This window comes from Limulus polyphemus, unplaced genomic scaffold (assembly GCF_000517525.1).
Source record: "Limulus polyphemus unplaced genomic scaffold, Limulus_polyphemus-2.1.2 Scaffold881, whole genome shotgun sequence".
NCBI lineage: Eukaryota > Metazoa > Arthropoda > Merostomata > Xiphosura > Limulidae > Limulus > Limulus polyphemus.
Window position 1 is genome coordinate 140,319 of NW_013666491.1, and position 18,295 is coordinate 158,613.

The 18,295-nt window shown below is 34.2% G+C and overlaps 1 protein-coding gene across 1 annotated transcript in view; it reads left to right on the forward strand.

The window, feature by feature from the left end:
- LOC106461021 (protein timeless homolog) overlaps nucleotides 1-15,376 on the forward strand; it is an 82,080-nt gene extending 66,704 nt beyond the window's left edge. The window contains exon 17 of the mRNA XM_022387829.1: nucleotides 15,222-15,376. Within this exon, the coding sequence (XP_022243537.1) occupies nucleotides 15,222-15,376 (155 nt within the window). The remainder of the gene's footprint in view (nucleotides 1-15,221) is intronic.
- Nucleotides 15,377-18,295: the final 2,919 nt, after the last annotated feature.

The window sequence follows — 18,295 nt, forward strand, 5'->3', positions numbered from 1 at the left end:
TACGAAGTTATAACGATATATAATAAAAAAATTAAAATGTTTCTCACTATAGGTTGACTAAAATATATATAAAAAACGAAAATGTTTCTCACATAGGTTGCTAAAATATATATAAAAAATGAAAATGTTTCTCACATAGGTTGTTAAAATATATAAACAATGGAAATGTTTCTCACATAGGTTGCTAAAAATATATAAAAAAATGAAAATGTTTCTCACACAGGTTGCTAAAATATATAAAAAATGGAAATGTTTCTCACATAAGTTGCTAAAATATATAAAAAATGGAAATGTTTATCACATAGGTTGCTAAAAATGTATAAAAGAAATGGAAATGTTTATCACATAGGTTGCTAAAATGTATAAAATAAATGGAAATGTTTATCACACAGGTTGCTAAAAATATATAAAAGAAATAGAAATGTTTATATAATTAGTAAAACATTTTGGTACTTAAGTTTTCTCGTGCAATATGCCATGCGCGGTTGTGTTCGGTCTTTCCATTGCGCGTGGTTAAAACAAAACGCAGTTTGTTTATATTTTGAAGCTTTATACAAATAAGTTAGAATGTTAATAATACATTGGTTAGAGACGGGATTGAGTAATGTTTTCCATTACTAAAATTGAGTTGGTAAATTCCAATTTCATTTCTTTATAATTTTTAAATATGCGGTTTAATATACTGTTAACTAGTTGTCTTCTCAAGTCTATCAGTTCAAAATTAGGGACAGCTAGCGTAGATAATACTCGAGTAGCATTGCGCGGGCTTCCGGGTGGTTCAGGGTTTATAACGCTCAAAATCGGGTTTCGATACTCGCAGTGAGCACAGCACAGATAGCCCATTGTGTAGGTTTGTGGTCATTGGAACACCAGGAGAGAAAAAATTATGTTTCACCCCAATGTCTGTTATAGCAACCTGTTGTTATTTTCATCGGGGCACGTGTGAACGCCCCTCCACCCTTGACACTCCTCGGCAACCCTAAAGAATGTAACCAGGTCTGGTTAAGATCGTAAAAAAATGTAGTAGTCGAAAGAAAATACAGACAGATACACAAACAAAACGTTTTTATATATAAATATATATATATACTAGCTGACGTACCCATTCAAGCGTGGGGAAGACATAAGGTGTCAGAACCGCGACTCTCATATGTCAACCTGGGGTCCGTGAGGGTACATACCAGATTTGGTGACGATCGGTTCAGCGGTTTGCCAGTTATAAGCGAACACACACACAGGTTTTTGTCCAAAAATAGTTTAGATAAGTTTACCAAATGAGAAACGAGTTACACCGTAATATGTTTTAAAATGTTTACGTTAAAAGAGCAACCACGAACTTGTTTTAAGTAAACAGTTTCACAGAAAACACGACCATAAATGTTTGAATAGTCTTGGGTAAAAAGGAGATGAAATAATGACATTAATGGGAAAAATATATACAATTCCACTAGAACAGAGAAAAAATTAGTCCATTAAATTAAGACTAAGAAAAACTGTGATTAAGCTTTCAGTTTTAACTGGCGACCCATCGTAGAAAATCTTTTAAAATATTTGCTCTTTTACTTTTCTTATTTAAATAAGCTTTGCATTTCGCGTTACGCCACTTGATCCTGTGACTTTTGATTTAAATGTATTCCATGGATCTGTCCATGTTTATTATTATCAGTAACTTCTGATCCAAGGAAGCTACCGATATAGACCAGAATTAAAAATTAATCCAGTTAATGTAGTCTTATTTTCCATTCTAACTAGGAGCATCTAATGCTAAGATTAATCAGCTAGTACCCTTGCTGTTATCGACATTTTCGACCGTAATCCCTGTAATATGTTTCGAGGTACGGCCAGCTCAGTAGATTTAGGTCATTTCTAATCCATGTACTTAGTTAACACTGCAAAACAATCACATAATAATATATATTCACAATAATATGTAAAAAGATCGATCGTTGGGTACGTTACATATAATTTCTCAAGTATGCACTCAATGCAACCAGGAAAACCAGGTGTACAGTGATGTACTCTTCCTACCAATGTCTGTGAAAGTACACATTATTATTTACTCTGTGGTTTAAGTTACAATGCGGTTTCTTTAGTTTGTGTTTACATGATTTGAGTTACAAGAGATATAGTTGTATTCTTGTCTGACATGTATAAACTGGTTGTACATTTCATGGAGTATAGAATGTAATCTGCTCTCTAAGTTGTTTGATAAAATTTCTTAATATAGGCTATTTTTTATACATGAATTAATTTATATATTTTTTACAATCAGATATTTGAACGTACGGCTTTTTTTCCCTTGATAATTATAGAATAGAATCGTAAGTAAACAAACTTTCACATTATTTCATAAGTCACTGTAGTACCAAAAAAAGTAGTTTCCAGATAATGTGCTAGAGGATATCTACTGGTAAAGGAAATGAAGTTGAGTTCGGACCGAAATAATGATAAAAAAATTATAATTACACAGTTAATACCATCTATACTTCTGTAAGTTTAGCATTAATCCCACGGGCAAGCAAGGAGAACCTGGTTTATTTGGCGGAAGCTTTCTGTACTTAGCTATGAAAGTCCAGGTGCAGTATAGTTAATTAGATCGTGTAATAATAACTTGTATATATGCCAATATTGTAGGGATTTCCTGTTGATGGCTGTCGAAATTCTCGAGGTTTTTTTATAACAAGACTACACGAGTTAATAATTTTCAGCCCTGATACAGTTAATTGTAGAACGTGCAGACTAACGTAAGTAAATTGTGAAGGAAATTCGGATTAAGTCATTTATTTTGTTTAAATCTGATATAACGCAAGATAAAATGTTTTGTATGACGTAAAGCGACAAATTCAGAAGGTGCGATAAGATAAATTATCACAGTTAAGAGTGCAAAAACTACTTTACCTATCAAATAGAAATTGGGTTATAATTTTACATTCTTCAAGAAAATAAGGTAAATATTTCATTCAGTTTTAAACTTTTGTGCTATACAGCCTTACATAATATACATGGCTCAGCTTACACGCTATGTGACATGTTTTAGTCCTAGGCAAAAAGTTTAGTAAACGGTCCAGTTCTAAGAAATAAAGGAAGAGACGCTCGGCTCGTTTAAATAGTATAACAGAAAGTTTGAATAATAGCATAAACAATGATGGTTTTAGACGTCTCGTTGCTACAAATTATACCGAGGAAACAGAATAATTAAAGCGAACTAGTAGCAGGATAAGAAATTAAAACACATCAATTAAAATTGACCATTTAATCAACTGTACAACGAACAACCGACCGCCGAAATGGTTTCAGCTTTTTAGCCGTTCTAACAAGTGAGGTGGATTTTCTGCATCACATCGTGCAATGTTTCAACATTTTTATACACTTTTGAAATAAGTAATAGCGTACGATATGATAATAATATTTAACTCATTCTTTATACAGTTTACCATTTGTTTGCTTGAAAACTGAATGGCAAATTGTTTATGGTATAGAAAATGAAATGTTCACATATTATGCGTTTTCTTACTGTCCTTCGCTCAGGTTTTGAGGGCCTAATTATTGAGAAAATATGATGAAATTTCGAAGTTCATGGGAGCTTTAATTTATTATTATGATATTTATTAAATTCAGATGAGCAACTCTTATACGTACATAATATATTGTTTACTACTGATTTCAGTTCAGTTTTGTTTACTACTGCATTTCATTACTATTTTCATTTTCATTCCTTGCAAAGTTCCCATCACAAACCTAAATACTTAAACTTTTGGCTGCAGTTTTGAGATTTGATCAGTAATTTGTAGGAAGCTGAACGCTCTTTTATTCTATATTCTATATATTGAATGTTGTATATGCGCCTTCAGCGGTTATATATAATATTTTGAAGGCTGACGACTTGGTAATTTCAATAACAGACTTGTGGATGAGCTGAGTCTAGTTTGTTACCAAGCAGACCCTTATTACACGGAGTAATTGATTCCAGTTAAAATTGTAAAATAATTGGAATGGATAACTACTAGTCATTAATCTAAGGCATACATATTCCAATACATTTGACTTTGCCACCGCCTTCTTATTAACATGTTTGTTCATTTATTCATGTGGTGTCATCTTGTGGAAAAATCGATGTAACTTTATAAATTACAGACTTTCAGGCCACGACAAGTTAAAACCAAGTTTCGACGTTTTTTCCGGTGTTATTTTGTCTTTGCATCTAAAACATAATGTAACCAACATCCGAGTTTCAAAATACAACTTGTATGAGGTTATCTATCTTTATAAACTGGTTTCAACAATTATGAAACACACTTTGTAATTATTTAAGAGTGTTTTGCTTGTTTATATAGTTACGTATGTAATGGATTAACCAGATTTCCACTGCCTTCTGTCTACTATCAAGCTTAGAGTGTTTTGCTTGTTTATATAGTTACGTATGTAATGGATTAACCAGATTTCCACTGCCCCCTGTCTATTATCAAGCTTAGAGGGATGGGGAATCCAGCATGTACTAGTAATTCCCAGATTTTCTTTGAGCGATTATTTATTAAAGGACATCGGTAACAAAAGAATTAACTTTTTCTCTTTATTTGATGTTATAATACAGAGTACTGCTACTTTTACGCTCATTGTTATTATGGAACGTTTAGAATAGGATTGTCCTGATGGAATCGTCGGAAATTGCCGAGATTTAATGAGGCAGTGCCCGAATGACTATGCGACGTCACAGTTGTGCGAAAAACAAAAACAACGAAACTTTTTATAACTCTGTTGTACATACAAAATCTGATTTTGTAATAAAACATATCTATCAAAGACTTTCATCATACAGCCCCCCCCCCCAGTGGCACAGAGGTATGTCTGCGGACTTTCAACGCTAGAATCCGGGTTTCGATACTCGTGGTGAGCAGAGCACAGATAGCCCATTGTGCAGCTTTGTGCATAATTACAAACAAACAAACAATCATACAGTTTCACTTTCCTTTTATACAATCTCTAGAACCTCTTAAATGAATATTAAAAGTTTCTTTTTTCAGTAAAACTTTATATTTTATCTCTTATTTCCTTTACCCTAACACTAATTGTTGAGAAACACCAGTTTCAACCATTAGCCTTCTGTTTTCTTTGAGTTTTATGGTTTTATTGCCTGTACAGGAACAGTTTGTCCTCCATCAAAAGCAACAAATCACGGCTGGAGCCTGTTAACTGTTTCACCTAACCAGCACGTGATATTTGCGTAAGCATAAGCCTAATTTTTCTCGTAGATTTCGGTGTCAAAGAAAAGAAGAATTAATGTAATTGTCAAATATGCAAGTGGGAACACAAAAATATATCGATCAGTAGAGTAAAATTTTCCAAAACTACTATAATCCAGATGGCTTTCCAAGTAAGTTGTAAATATATTAGACAATTCCTTTAGATGTTCAAAAAGGGTTATGAAGTTGATACACGAAAAAACTACAGCAGACTTATTTTATTGCTGCCAAAATCAAGTAGTTGTAATGAGTTTGTATGTCTTATAGGTTGGAAACTATAGAAGCCTATTATTGATGTTATCGGATCTCAGACGCGTCCAGTGACACAGTTAAATTTATCAATATCGGATCATGGATTTAGAATACACCAATGATGAAGAGCTTTGTACGTCACTACACAACATTGAACTGTATCACTTTGAACCCTTCACAAGAAATGTAAACAATAAAACAGAGTGACAAAATCTTTGACCTGTTCTAGGACAAATTAAAGACAGACGTTTCCCAGACCCAGGATTAAAGCCAATATATGGGAATGGATGATTTAGCTTGGTAAGGTAATTGTTTTCGACATAAAACTCTGTCATGATTTATTTCGTAAATTACAGTACATCTGACATGTATCTATCAAAAGGATTGTTGGAATTGGTTCAAGTGCTCCTACGTTATTTTCATTCTTTTCTGCAAACCATTCTTATTACCACCTCGTGCTTCACAAGTAGTAAGTAATACCGCCTATTTTTTGTATGATTCACAAAGTTAAAAACTACAGAAAGTAATTTAATTTTTTTGAAGTGTAAAATTACAGGACCTCTTTTAAAACGTGTTGAACTGTGTGTCGAGGTGGTGGGATTGGGAAGCAGTCTTACATGTACATATTTCTTCTAGTTTTTCATGTTTGGAGTCATTGTTGTATCCGTATACAACGCAATAAGACATTTTGGAGATGTAGAAGACATATACCTTCTCTCATTCGTAAATAATTATCAAATTTAGTTGCTGTACATTATCCTGACACTTTCCTTTCAGATACTGCACTGAATTGAAGAGCCATTACAAATGTAACGTCACAGCATGTGATCCTCGTTCTAGAACTAGAAATATACACTGGAGCTAAAACGAAACCATCTGTGTTTACTTAGACATTTATTAGGCACCATGATGGTTTTCATACAGAGTAGAATCAACAGAAGCATTTCATTTGTGATATAGATAATGAAATAAAAAATAGACAATAAAATTAACAGAAGATTGGTTAATATATAGTTCCATCATAGCATTGTTCATTTATTTGTATAATAACATGCAATCTTTTTGGTCTGTGCATTTCATCTGTTTTTTTTGTCGGTACACTAGCTGTGTGCAAATCAGTAAATTTAGGGACATCTAAATCGTTTTCTCCAATAATCGTATTAAACTAGCAATAAGTAATAATTTAGTCTTTGTTATTGTTGAGGAATTTTAGAAACTATATATATATATCCATGTATAGAGAGGGAATGAGAGAGTTTGAATAGTGTAAGTTATTTATGACAACTTAGTTGGGATTACTAACAATGTTGTTTGGTCCCCTGTGCCAATTTCTTTTTGTAGAAGGCTGTCACTGTTATTCTCTGCATGAATTCTTTTTTGAGATTTCACATAGCTCGTTCGCACCTGAATAAAGAGATGTGTTCATTGGAGTAGTATGAAACGTCGCTTGTAATGTCACTATTTCGGCTTTTCGATTTTAGGTATATAGATAATGTCAAAGCAACCACAGTAAACAATTTGACGGACTCAAATATTACTTTTTAATGGGCTGAGATTCATTATCTGGAAACCTTATATTTCTCTTCCACAGCTGTAAGTGATCCTAAGAAAGCTATAGCGTTTCAGCTAAAGTTCTATCTTTCTTCTCCAGATATATTTATAAGAAGGAAAAGAGGGGTATATACTGTCTAAGAGATAGACTTGTTACTACTTTCGTTAAGATAATCGTTTGGAGTATTCTGCTTTGATAATTATTTAAAAAAAATAGTTTTAAGTAATATCCTAAAACGAACTTGTTTCATTAGAGATTGTGATTTTAACAAACTAAGGGTCAAATTGATTAACATTGGTAATTTACATACACAAACGTATAAAGGCAATGATATCCGTTATTAATTAACAAATGTTTGCGAAATGTTCTCTGTTGTTTTTCGTAATATTGTTTGCTATGCTGCGTTGTCGGAATTATTGTGTCTGGGGTGTGCCATGGCCTAGTGGTTAAGGTGCTCGATTCACATCCTGCGGTTCGCGGGATCGAAACTTGTCACCAACAAGTTTGCCTTTTCAGCTGTTGGGGTGTTAGAATCCTACAGTCAATCCCACTATTCGTTGCTAAAGAATTAGCGGTAAGTGGTTTGCTTAGCTGCTTTCTCTCTTGCCAAGCAAGTAAAGCCGTTGCTAGAGATGTTTTATTTTTAGAGACTTCACAATGATGAGTTAAAATAGCTTGGAGTTAAGATATTTTTGTTTGTCTCAAAAGTACAATGAAATATACGGTGTTTAGTACATTAAAATAAGAGCCTTTTAAATTTGAACCTTAATTGAAACAAAACAAAAGTATGGGTGTGGGGGAGGGGGACAAGCTCCCATAATCATCCCACGAGACCACAGTTTACTAACGGACTGTATAATCTGATTGCCCTGCCGTTTGACGTCTCGCGCTTGCTAAGCCTGATAATTATTTTCCAGTGTGTCATGTATTGAAGACGCTGCATCTTCTGAAGTATGAAGATGATATTGAAGGTGTGCTAAACATTCAGCTGTGTGGGCTAAGCGAAAACAAATTAGAATCCCAGAAATATAATAGTCATAATACTATATGGTTTACTGACATGAAATTAACGTTACTTGTGTGCATTTTTTGTTGTTACTGAGAAAATAACGCGCACCTCTCTCTCTCTCTCTCTCAATACAGTTTGAAAAATAATGATGTTTACTAGTATAGAACATTCGTATGCTAAGCACACTTTTCATGTGTTTATTCGAATTACTAATTACTTTTTGTTTAATTGGACCAAGTATATTTATATTTTCTGTTCTTATCTGTAAATAACTTTTTATAGAGCTTCACGCTCTCTCCAAATTAACTGATGTTGAGTTTTGTTTTTATAAAAGCTCACGTGTTGAACGATCAGTTTTTAGGCGCAACTGTAACGTTTAAACCTCGTATTTGTTGCAATAAAATTATTATCATGATAACATATTGCACACATGATACACTTGGCCAAAGTAAAATATTTAAACTTCAGAATTTTTACTGCCATCACAGTTAACACAAAATTGATTGCAACTTTGTATTGACCTGTCTCTCTAACAACATAGGCCTGGCATGGCCAGGTGGTTAGGGCACTCGACTCTCTCTTCTCCAAAATCGGTGTTTTGGTCGTTTATGGACCAGGGAGGGTCAGATTCGTGGTGACCTCTTCCTCCTTTCCGGGCTGTGACTTACTACCGGTGAATGCTGGTGTTGATACAATGTGAGGGCCTGAGTAAACCGCACTTGCTCCGACACCTTTCAGGGCAATGTCCATGTTAGTATCTACACTTACATTCTGTGTTTTGCACTATATCTCTTAGGTCAGTTCCATAATGCACACAACACATTTCACTAAGTAGAGACTAATCAAATGCATTTTACATATAAATACCCTATTACATTTATTGTTCTTAGTCTAACTAGCGTAGGGTTTTAAAGTCTAGTAACAGGTGGCCGTATTACATCCTTATTTCTAAAGTAAATCTTTACAGGTGAGAGGTGCTTAGGCCTACTTTGATCGCTATGTAGGTAATTATGTCTACTTCCATCATGTATGTAGTAGCGATTAAGTTCACAGAGTAGGTCATTCTTTGGCCAATTTTTTGCAAAGTAATTTATGGCATTATGCAAGAGTCTATCGACTATTGTTTCTATGTTTGCATATCTGTGCATGAATTTTGATAAGGTACTGAGGGGGAATTTATATGCTGTGGTGATAAGTGAGTTTTGTATAGATTGTAGCTTATTTATATGTTTCAGAGCTATGTTTATCCATGCAGGGCAGGCATATTCTATTATGGGACATATATATGTTATGTATATTTGAATAATGTTGTCTGGTGATGTTCCTAGGTTTTTGCATGTCAGACTTCTTGCATAATTTATGTGTTTCCAGATTTTTGTTAATATATTATTTGTATGTTTTACCCACGTCAGTTTTGGGTATAAGGTTAATCCTAAAATTTTTGCCGAGGTTGTGGTCTGGAGAAGTGTTCCATTCATGTATAGTTTAGGTGGGTCTTTTTTGTGTTTTGTTAATCTTGTAAAAGTTAGTAATTGGTTTTTGGGACGTTTATTTTTAATCGATATTTTTGACAGTATTCTTCTATATTATTCAATAATGGTTGTAAATTTGTTGCTGCTATGGATAGGGTGGAGACACTTTTCCAGACCGCCACATCGTCCGCGAATTGTGATGTGAAACTTTGATTCGAGTCTTTTAGAGGCATATTACTCACATACATAATGGATAGAATAGGGCTAACTACCCCCTCATTGGGGTACACCTGCTTCTGGGGCGAATGCCTCAGAGTAGGTTCCCCTTACATTGGTTTTGCATGTTCTATTTTCCAAGAAGTTAGATAGCCAGCGAATAATCACCCGCGGTAGTTCCAATTCCGTCATACGTAACCTAAAACCATTGTGCCATACAGTGTCGAAGGCTTTCTCGACATCGAGAAAGCAGGCAACAGTGCATTCATTTTTATTAAAGCTATCTATTATTGTCTATGTTAGTCTAACCAAATGATCTGTTGCCTGTCTGAATTTTCTAAAACCATTTTGAATTTCTGGTAATTTGAGAGTCTATTGCTTATTATTCGTTCAATAATTTTTCCTGCACATCGCGGATTTGAATTTTTCTTCCCATCAAGTATGCTCACCCTTTCAGCCGTGGGGACGATATAATGCGACGGTCAATTCCAATATTCGTTGTAAAAGAGTAGCCCAAGAGTTGGCGATGGGTAGTGATGACTAGCTGCCTTCCCTCCAGTCTCTCACTGCTAATTTAGGGACGGCTAGTACAGTTAGTCCTCGTGTAACTTTGCGCGAAATTTAAAACAAACTTAAACTAACAACATATTGTGTATTTCAGACAAAAGTATATACTTAGATATTCTGTGGAAAAACAACAGCAACAACAAAACAAAAACGCTGCATTTTCATAACATTTACGCCATGTCCTAACACTTCATAAAACTGGTCATGCTTAATTATTATTTTTTCAGACACTGGCTTGGTACAGCCGTGGAAACTTGTGTTTCGATGAGCAGCTTTCTGGTCGCCTACTTTTCATGTCGGAAGTCATGCACGTATGAAAGAAAAGGCTAAAGTCGTCGTCATTGGCGGTACCAAATATATAAATCAGCCATGCTAAAGTATCATTTCGCTCACATGACGTCCAGAAAAGAAGTGTTATGTGGAACTCTTGTTGAAACAACATAAATTTTCTTCTTACTAAGGAGGTTACCTTCAGTGCAAGCGGCGTAAAACTAGCTCGTTAAATTAGATGACACAGCCAACTTGCCGCCATAAACCAAAAGGAAGATTATCTTAATTGGACTACTTTTCAAAGGCAATCAATTGGAGTCTCTCGCAGCCTACTGGTTAGCGTGCCGATCTGTCTTATGGAAACTTTGATAACATATAAATGTAGTTATATTTACTTTTACAAACTTCTCCAGGCAAAGAAATGGCTGGAGTCTAAAAATAGGCAACGTAAACCCTATGCTCACAGCTCTGATAATGGTAAATGTGTTCTTGAAACGAGTCGGCTTACGTAACTAATAAAGTTTTATATTTTATTGAACCAATAATCATTATTTTAATCAATGTGCATAAAAAGAAGTTAGCGACGGTCAAATCCCACTTTTCTGTCGGAAAAGAGCAGTCGAAGAGTTGGCGGTTGGTGCTGACTAGTTGCTTTCCTTCTAGTCTATCGCTTCAAAATTAAGGACGGGTGACACTCTTGTAGTTTTGCGCAAAATCCAACAAACAAACAAACAAATAAAAGCTATCGGTTACAATGCAATTTCAGACAATAGTAATTCTTAGAAAAAAAGGCCCAAAACTCTACATTTGTTAATTGTTTTATTTGAAGTTTTATAGTATAATTTGCTTACCCAGGAATGTTTCAATACTTATTTACGTAATTTCAGTAGTGCTAAAATACCCAATTTAATTGGGAATTGTACGTGACATTCTTAATTACTTAAGTAATTTGCTTTATTCCATAGATTGTTTTCGTGTTGATCATTAGTTTTCTGTTTTTCTAATACTTGTATCCCTTTTCGTATTTTACGTGAAAATTTCATTTATCAGCGTGTAATGAATCTGGACAAAAATCAGTATTTATTGGAAATAACATGAAAATAAGTAAATAAAGTTAGCTTGTTGAGAATTCTCGTGCATTTGTAAGGGCATATTTTAACATGAAATCTAATTCTGTGTGTGGAACTAACCCTAATCGATATTGGGATAACAGAATTTTCATGTAAGAGTAAAACATGTAAACATTCCTTATTTTATTATATATTTACCCGGTTGTAAGCAGCATTTTTTTTAAGTTGGTAAAACATGTTATATAAGTGACTGATCGCAAGATAAGGCTCCATTATAATTCGCCCTCCAGTGGCACAGCGGTATGTCTGCGGACTTACAACGCTAGAAACCGAGTTTCGATACCCGTGGTGGGCAGAAACACAGATAGCCCTTTGTGTAGCTTTGTGCTTAACTACAAATAAACAAACCATTATAATTTTTTCTGCTATATTTTAAAACAAATTGGCAAAAGTAAAACTGTATTGCTTATAAATATATGATTTTTCATCAGAATGAAGTATTTTTTATGTTGATTAAATGAAAAAAATTCTGTTAATACATCGTTTCCAGTTATATTGAGCATTAACTGCAATATAATTGTCACAAAATAAATTATTTAGAAAAGCGCTATACTCTTCATAGCATAAAATGTAAAAGGTAGTGTTAAATAAGTAATTACCTATCTGTCTTCTGGCGCGACCTTATGTTTTAATTTGTTTTCATAGAAACTAGCGTAACGACTAACAGGTTGCGTCTCGATGGACACGTCTAGTCCTCTTGAAACTTATTTTTGAGGGTGTAAAAACACAGCCTGTAGAGGAAATCTATAATTCTGCCTTCGTATTGATGTAAAACATGACGTACCTACGGGAACTTGATAGGTGAATATTTATAGAAGTAGTCATATTTTTAGAAATGTTTATTTGATGGTATCCGCTGCTGATGTATGTTTTGTGGACTGAGACCGTTATTTATAGCTGAGATCTGTGTTCATTATTAACTTTTGATAGGTCAATGAACTCATCATTTTCAAGAATTGTGCCTTTGGTGTAGAATGTCTAATGTATAACATAAAGGTTTATCTTGTATCATCTACATCATTGTTACTTTCACATATATCAGCGTTAAGTAGGAAAATTACTCTCAATCATTACGTGTCCAAAAATTACTGTTATATGAAAATTACAATAATGTTCTTAAAATCTAAAACTCAGTCTTACTTCCCATTACCAATATATTACCACAATCTTCGACAGTTTGTGTATTATTAAGGTTATGTTTCATGGGTGATGATATCGCTTCGTGATCGCAACACGTGCAAGATTTAGTCTCGTCAGCTGTCGTTAGCGCGTGCATTATACATGCCACGATAGAGTGAACCAATTTATATAATTACGTTTCAAAACTTCGATATAGTATTGCTTCGTCCAAGATAATTATGGTAGGCAACGAGTTCACTGATTAGAATTATTATAGTTCCTAGGTCTGAGATTATAGGGCTTCAACCCTAGTATAATTGTGTTACTCGGTATCATCAAGTTACCGGCAAAACTAATGAATCATATTAGTGATTATTACAAGCATAAAAAAAGCGTTCCCGATATTTTGGGGTCATAAAATAAACTGAGTCCACGTGAACGTGTCGTACAGTAGTTTAATAATGCTTAAATTGAGGGAAATACGGAAATAGATTGTATAGTAAGATTTATATATATATAGATCAGAGAAAGTCCCCCAAAAAGTAAATAACGAACTCTCACAGATTGTTGGCATGATTCCGTAAATGCCCCCAAAAACAATTTTTAGTTTTACCTAAGTTCTTTCGTGTAGTCCAGTGTCTCTCAATCATCGGTTCCCGTCACAACCACCCTGCCAGTTCGTGGGATTTCACGAAAACAAACAAGTAAAAAAACTCCCAGATCAAGATACGATATTGTGTGATGCGGCTAAAACTACCCGCAGGACACACTGTGTGTTATTAACAGGTGTGGTAGTTTAGCAATTTTCCACTTTCTGTAGCTCGGGGCTGTGATAATCCCAACTATCATATATCTGCAGTGGATGTGCTCTACTGGACCCTTACTTCATATACCAAATTTCAAGCCAGTCCATTAAGAAATACACGAGATATAAAATATCTAATTTTGTTTGAATTTCTTCATATTTTTTTTTTCTTGTCATCGAAAGTAAGGAAACTTTATTTGATAGATGAACATATTTAACTTTCAGCAAACCAAAGAAATGCAGTTTTCTGACCCAAGCTCTGCTAATGAGCCTTGAATAGGCAAAAACTACAGTCTTCAGCAGAGGGTACGGCCAATCAAGAATAGGCCACTACTTCACAAATTCTCTTTTCATTTCCACCTTTGGTAGAAAGGAAATTTTTAAATATTTATATAATTATTAAACAGTTGGTCTGCCGTGTAATATCGAGTAAGGAATTAGGCGAAATGTCATAATATTATTCCCATACTTTAATTAATTTAGGTATGGTGATTTAAAAACGACTCTAAAACCCGATACAAATCAGACATTGACGAGTGAGCGTTTTCATACAGTTTCTAGTATAATGCTTGGAATATTTTTAAGACATTGTATTGTGGTATGAGTAATCTTAGACCATGGTTCTTTAGACACGCGCACTCGTATCATAGAATATTGATAGCATCATAAATAAGCGCTGTAATTAGTGTAGTTCTTTACTACTATATAACAAACGAACACATCGTTGATGCGACACAGATTCCCACCAGCAAAGTTCATAATTAGTTTTCAGGAACCATAGTTTACTCGAGAGATCACTATCCTTTTTTTTATCACATTTTGAAACTTTCCATATATTGTGTATTATTAAGTGTTTAAGCTGTTCTACGACTGGAATGAGCCATTAACCAAAAAACTCTCGAAGTTTCTTGTTTTTTGCACCGCGAAAGGAATGGATAACTTCCAGTGCTGCACCGTGAACACGTTCTTAATTATAATCGGAGTTATGTAATATTTTAAACTGTAAAACAATCTAAGTAATATAATTATATGAAGCAATGGATCTTTTAAGTGGAATCCTTCCATGGGGATCATAGCATAAGCATACATTGTTTGTTATGACAAACTAGGGAAAGCTCTTTCTTGTTGCATAGTTGAGAGACTATCTGATTATTTGATAGTAAATAAAAGGTCTTGAAAATAAAGTTATAAAACTGTGTTCCTAATCACAGATGATGTTACCTTAAGATGTACGATGATGTGCAAGTGTGAATTTGTTTAAAGTGTTTTGACAGTTATGTAAAATACCTTTCTGTGTAATTGATGCGTTAACTATTCACATTGACATTCAACTCGGTTTTTTAGATAAGAACCACAATTACTTGTTCATAATTCTGAGAGTACTTTTGTTTCGTATATATCGTATAAAACATACATAATATTAATAATTAGCTAATATTTTTTAATGTTAATCAGTGAAGAAATAAAATAGATCCTTTGTTATCTGGTAACTAGACTAGATATTCATAATTTTTGATTATATTTTCTAAATAATCTTCCAATTAAATTATGAAAGTTTCATTTTTAATTGAATATTTTGTTTATTCAAGGGTCAGAAACTCAAAACACGGAAAGAACGGCGGAGGAATCAAATCAAGAAGTTGATGATGAAGAAGAAGAAGAAGGTAGGGATACAGTAGTTTGGTTAATATCATTGAAAAACTTGCACACTGGTTTGTGGGAGAAAAGAAAGTTATATGAGTAAATTACAATGTAAGTATTGTTAACACGTATATATCTTACCCTTTGCTAGAGCCTCATGATAAGGATATGATTGCCATCTTCTATATGTATATATAATAGTTAACAAAAACCCTACGAACATTATAGTCTGTGTTCTAGGAATCATTGAGCTCTTGTTTATTATGAATAATCACGACCATGAGAATTGGTAGTAATTATAAAATAATAAATTCCCATATAATATGTTCGTAACTATATTGTATCATAACTTAAACTTGTGAAATGTTATTATCTAGAATGTTTTATTTTCTGATCGGATATCTAACGACGATATGCATTAATAAGCATGGCTAAACATTTAACATCAATATCTTGGTAAAAATGGGATTTAAGGAACCTATTAGTAAAGCATAAATAAAATACTACTTTTCTTCATAAATACATAGAATGGTGGAAATCCATTTTTTCCTGCATTTTTATTTTTTCGTTGCACCAGAACAAACCTTGTGCAATGGAAAAAACTGGTAATTAATTTGAGATTGGTAAAACTCATACATAAATAATCTTGTGTTTAGGTAAGTACGAATTTTTTTTTTTAATTTCAAAAACTGTCATTGGAAGACGGTCTAATAAATATTCAAGTGAGCAGTGTATGTAACGCTTATAACGTGAATGCTGTGTTGTTGTTTTTTCACGATGAAGTCAGAGCTTCGTCTACTGCTTAGCGTTCAATGTTTCTTTACCACTTCAAAATAATTTCACGTTTCGCACATTTGGACTGTTATAAGTGTGACGGTCAAATCCCATCATTCGGTCAGACAAGAGTAGTCCAAGAGCTGGCGGTGGATACTGTTGACAAGACTAGCTGCCTTCCTCTAGTCCATCAGTTCAGAATTAGGTACGGTTAAAGCAGATAGCCCTTGAATAGCTTTGCGCGAATATCCGAAAACAAACTATTTCCGCGAGAAATTTTATATTTCGTGCGCTCGTAGTTTCTGACTTCTTTGTTGTAGCAGCTGGAAGGGGGGGGGGGCACGCAAAATATTTAGTTGCAGTAGGTGGGAGTGACAAAAATACTCATTACAAACTTTGTTGTAACAATTGTTATTGACATAAATATTTTTAAAAGGGTTCACCCATTTTGATTAATATTGTTTAATGGTTGTTTTTATACGTATGCATTATATAGTAAAAAGCTGAAATATACTAAAGACAGTTTATTTTAGTCACTTAAAAGCTAAACAAATTGTAATATGTAAAGTTTCTAACGCTCAAAACTTGGGATTGTGTTTGTGTAGAGGCAAATAACCCTGAAACATCAAGGATGAAAATTAATAATGTATTGGTGAAATTCACACTTTGGCACCCAAAGGTAATCTTTAAATGATGGGTGTCTATTATAATTTAGGCTATTTTGAATTAAGATAGCAACGTGGATTACTAAAAGAAAAAAAAAAGACTTGTTCTCATGGGAAAAAATGGACCGCTTTTCAAACACACTTGAGCTTTGGAACCTTTTTAAAGACAACTTGGATTTACTTAATTTACAGCCCCCCAGTGGCACAGCGATATGTCTGCGGACTTACAACGCTAGAATCCGGGTTTCGATAACCGTGTTGGGCAGAGCACAGATAGCCTATTGTGTAGCTTTGTGCTTAATTACAAAAACAAACTAACAACTTAATTTACAAGCAAAAGTACTCGTCCCCAGTGACGGGAAATGTTTAAGTTAACTTTCAGTTGAAATTATTTCACAGACGTTAAAAAGGTTAATTGTGCTGCACTCTTGGTTTCACTCAGAGACAAAGCTCTTGAGATGCTTATACCGCCCACCACGAAAAGTAATTGTTGAGCATTTCAGTCATGCCAAGAGCTGCTCAACAATAATATACGGTAAATTTACATTTTTATTCTTTAAGTTACGTCACATTTGGAAATATGAATGATAGGGTGATTAAATCCTAACAATTTAGTATAGAAGATCCTGCTTGCAAAATAAAATTTAGCATCAACATTATTCATGTATGTTCTCCGCTCATTTCAAAAGTGAATGTTGAGCTTTGCGTATGTTTGCAGCTTTTCAAACGGGAGACAGACGAACGCTCGGACAGACACCACGGTTCGCGATATGTATAAGATATTGAATGGCAGTATAGTTTTTTCTGTATCTTATCTTTATAGAAATTGAGCAAGTTATTTTCAGTTTAGATTGTCTATAACAGTATAATAACCTGTAATATTTTGTTTTGTTAGGCATGCCTACAAAATACTTTAGTAGACAAATCATCAAAGCTAGGTGATTGAAGTTTCTAAAACATCGAGAGCTTGATGTTTTAAAAATTTTTCGGCGAACAGAATTCGTAAAATTTGGTTTGTTCTGGTATCTATTTGGTCTAAGATTGCCTAGTGGCTGGGGCACTTACAATCTGCGGGACGCGAAATTGAATTCCGTCACCGAACATGCTCATTCTCTTTCAGTCGTGGGGATATTGATTAATAGTAGCTCAAGTATTGGCGGTGGGTGGTGTTGCCTAGTTGCCTTCCCTCTAGTCGTGTGGTTCTCAAACTTTTTCCTCTGTGGACCATTTCGGCGGAGCAAAAGATCCCGCGCACCACCTACCACTCCTATCGCTTACCACCGCAAAAACAACAACAAAAACATTTATCAGTTACATGCGTTTTGGACTAACCTGCTGACTACCTGGAGGACTTTCTTGAACCACTGCTCTAGTCTATCACTTCAAAATTAGGGACGGATATCGTAGATAGACCTTGAAATAAAAACAAATAAAACTGATATCTATTCTCGAATATAAACTGATAATTACAAAAACGAGGACGTTCACCCAGCTTTCTGAGGCTTATGAAATTTAGGTAAAGTTTCATATGGAAACCGCTTAACTTATACTGTTGAGTTGAGTGACTTGAGTCTGAAATATAT